The sequence below is a fragment of the Corylus avellana genome, chromosome ca1 (genome assembly GCF_901000735.1).
Source record: "Corylus avellana chromosome ca1, CavTom2PMs-1.0".
NCBI classification, from domain to species: Eukaryota; Viridiplantae; Streptophyta; class Magnoliopsida; order Fagales; family Betulaceae; genus Corylus; species Corylus avellana.
This window is the reverse complement of record NC_081541.1, coordinates 44,672,140-44,675,086: the sequence shown is the minus strand read 5'-3', so window position 1 is coordinate 44,675,086 and position 2,947 is coordinate 44,672,140. Positions and strand designations below refer to the sequence as shown.

Below are 2,947 nucleotides of genomic sequence, written 5' to 3'. Positions count from 1 at the left end.
CCTATTATTTTGTATTTTCGACATCTCCTTATAAATAGGAGATGTCAATCTTGAGTGATATAAAGAGTTTACTCTCAGTTCATATCCCTCAAGATTTTCCTCTCATTTCTTGACAGATTTCAAGAGACATGAAATTGTCAGAAATCCCCAATCACTAGGGATACGGATCCAAAGCAAACATTTTCATATCACTCAAGATTTTCTTCTCTTGAGAGGATAAGAACAAATATTGCTAGTTTTGTTCTCTCCATTCCTATGGGATCCGGATTCACCATATCTGCTAAGATACAATGGTGTAGTACTTTTTTTTCTTCTAATGATTGAGAAACCCGGAGGCATGGTCACTTCGTATATCCATTCTTGAAGGGCAAACCCTGAACCCGTATAAGGCGCCCCCCACATGGATCAAGTAAGACTTGGCTTCGACATGCTTGTGGCCTCAAAAAATTATTTGTACTTAAGGGATTCGAACTTAAACCTAATAATAATGAGGATGTTACCAACTACCAAATCCAAGACTTTTACCACTTGAGACAACCTTTGGGGTTAAGAATGTAGTATTTAGCCTTACTCAATGGCTAATTGGCACCGCCACATTAGCAAGGTGATATATATAGTACGTAGAGGGATAAAAGTGTACCCACCACATATTCAGTTATCTTTTAATTTTCGAATATCATGAAGATAACACAAACATATATGTTGATGCATGCAAATTGAATCTCTACAGCTGGACTTGTAAACAAAGCCAACTCCCACTTCCCTGCAAAAATCTCAACAAAAAGCTGAAGCACATCCAGATATCAACCACCTGAGATTAGCCGTAGCAATAGTTATCTTTATCTCTTTTACTTGTTATTTCAATCCAATTCTTTCTAATTCATTTAAACAGGAGAATATTCAATTAATTATATGAAGGGGTATTTTTGTCTTTTTATGAGACAAAAATGCCTATTCCCTCCCAATAAGCATGCTATATAAGTAGAAAGGCATAGTTGGTGTCATTATTCTTGAGTTTCTCTCGCAAAGAAACAAAAGAAAAGAAAGCTGAAAATCTTACTAGGCCGCAGTTATCTGCCACGTGGACAGAGTTAGAAAACCATTTGGTTTAGGAATTTCGTTGTTTTGCACTCCGAATAGGCTTCGTAATCTGGGTTTGTAAGGCGGCGAGACTCCTATAAGAAGGGACGAAGTTTTCCTAGTTTCTTCTCCCTTTTGAGCCATACCAGCAAATCTCAGCCACAATGTCAACCTATCTGCCTGAAGAAATTGTGCTAAATATTCTCACCCTCCTGCCCCCAAAAACCCTACTCCGATTCAGGTGCGTTTGCCGAAGCTGGCGTACTACTCTCATCGGAAATCCTGATTTCTTTACCCAAAACATCCTTAACCAATCCATTCTCCGATTCTCCGATCGTCCTTCTCCTCTCCTTCTCGACGAAGCCGACAATGGAGGATCAAACGATTATTTCAAGAAGGATTTTTACTTCCTCTCTGACCAGACCCTGGAGTGCCAATCTCAAATTATTCTCAAGGGAAGACCTCTCTTTCGATTTACGCTTGTGGCGTCCTGTAATGGTTTACTCTGTCTTTCCGACGACATTCTCCACATAATCTATCTGTGGAACCCCGCCACGTCAAACACTCCCAGGTGTCTCCCGCTCAACCCGCGCCACCCGCGCCGGCAGATTGGTATGTTACTGATTCCCTCTGACTTACAGCAGGACACCGTCGGATTCGGTTTCGACCGGAGATCCAACGACTTCAAGGTGCTGACGATTAGTCATGTTCGTAGACGTATTGGCTACAACACTTGTTACTTCAACCATCCAGTTCACTTCCAACCGGAAGTATATAGCCTGAGCACCGGGACGTGGAGACTGCTTGACCTACGCGTGCCGTTTGAGCAAACTCAACTCCGGCGGCTTCAGCCCTTTCTAAACTTTCCCACCACTGCGGCGGATGGGATTTTTTTCTGGTGGGCGGTGGTAAATCGTCGCTCTCATAATCATAAAGATAATGAGAAAATTGTTGCCTTCGACTTCAATCACGAGTTGTTCCGAACAACGCCGCTCCCGGACGGTGCAGATTCCACATATTACTCCTACTTTGATTGTACGGTGCTAAATGGGTCTCTCACCATTATGGGTTTCCGAAGCAGTGGATTGGTGATATGGGTTTTGTTTGAATTTGGTGTGAAGGAGTCGTGGACTAAACTCATGAATCTTCGGCTCTCAATAGAAAATCCAGGAAGGCCATTGGGTTTGTCGAAAAACAGAGAGTTGATTATACAGAATGCGAAGGGGCAGCTGATTTTGTACAATCTTTTTACCCACACAGAGAAGGAACTTGTTTCAACTCATCGGAACAGCCCACCATTACCGGTTTTTCCTTTACAAGCTTTTCCCTAAACGGGTTCGAACTCGATGAGGCGGGGAAGGATTGAGTTGAAGTGGAATATTTGAGATCTTCATTAATTATCAATTATAAATACAGATTTGATTTTATTTGATCTTTCTTATTATTTTGTATTTTCGACGTCTCCTTAAATAGGAAATTATCAATTGCATAAAAAGAAAAATATAGTCTTTTAAGGCTTTATTCTATGGATCCCTTCTAGTGTCTTTTTAGTCCTAAGTAGATATTATTTTAAAAAAAAAAATTAAAAATTAAAAAAAATAAATAAATAACACTTATTTTTCTCTTGTTTTTAAAAAATAATATCTACTTAGGACTAGAAGGACACTGGAAATCCCTCCGGGCATGGCCTTTTCGTATAGCCATTCTTTAAGGGCAAACTCTGGACTGGTACAAGGTGCCCCCAACACATATCGTGTAAGACTTGGCTTCGACGTGCATGTGGCCCCAATGAATTATTTGCACTTAAGGGATTCGAACTTTAAACCTAATAATAATGGGGATGCTACCAACTACCAAGTCCAAGGAA

General features: G+C 40.5%; 1 protein-coding gene across 1 annotated transcript; it reads left to right on the top strand.

The window, feature by feature from the left end:
• The first annotated feature begins 1,244 nt into the window (after window positions 1-1,244).
• LOC132173078 (F-box protein At3g07870-like) lies at window positions 1,245-2,411 on the top strand. The gene has a single exon (XM_059584652.1). The coding sequence runs from the start codon at window positions 1,245-1,247 to the stop codon at window positions 2,409-2,411; it is 1,167 nt and encodes a 388-aa protein (XP_059440635.1).
• The last annotated feature ends 536 nt before the right edge of the window (window positions 2,412-2,947 follow it).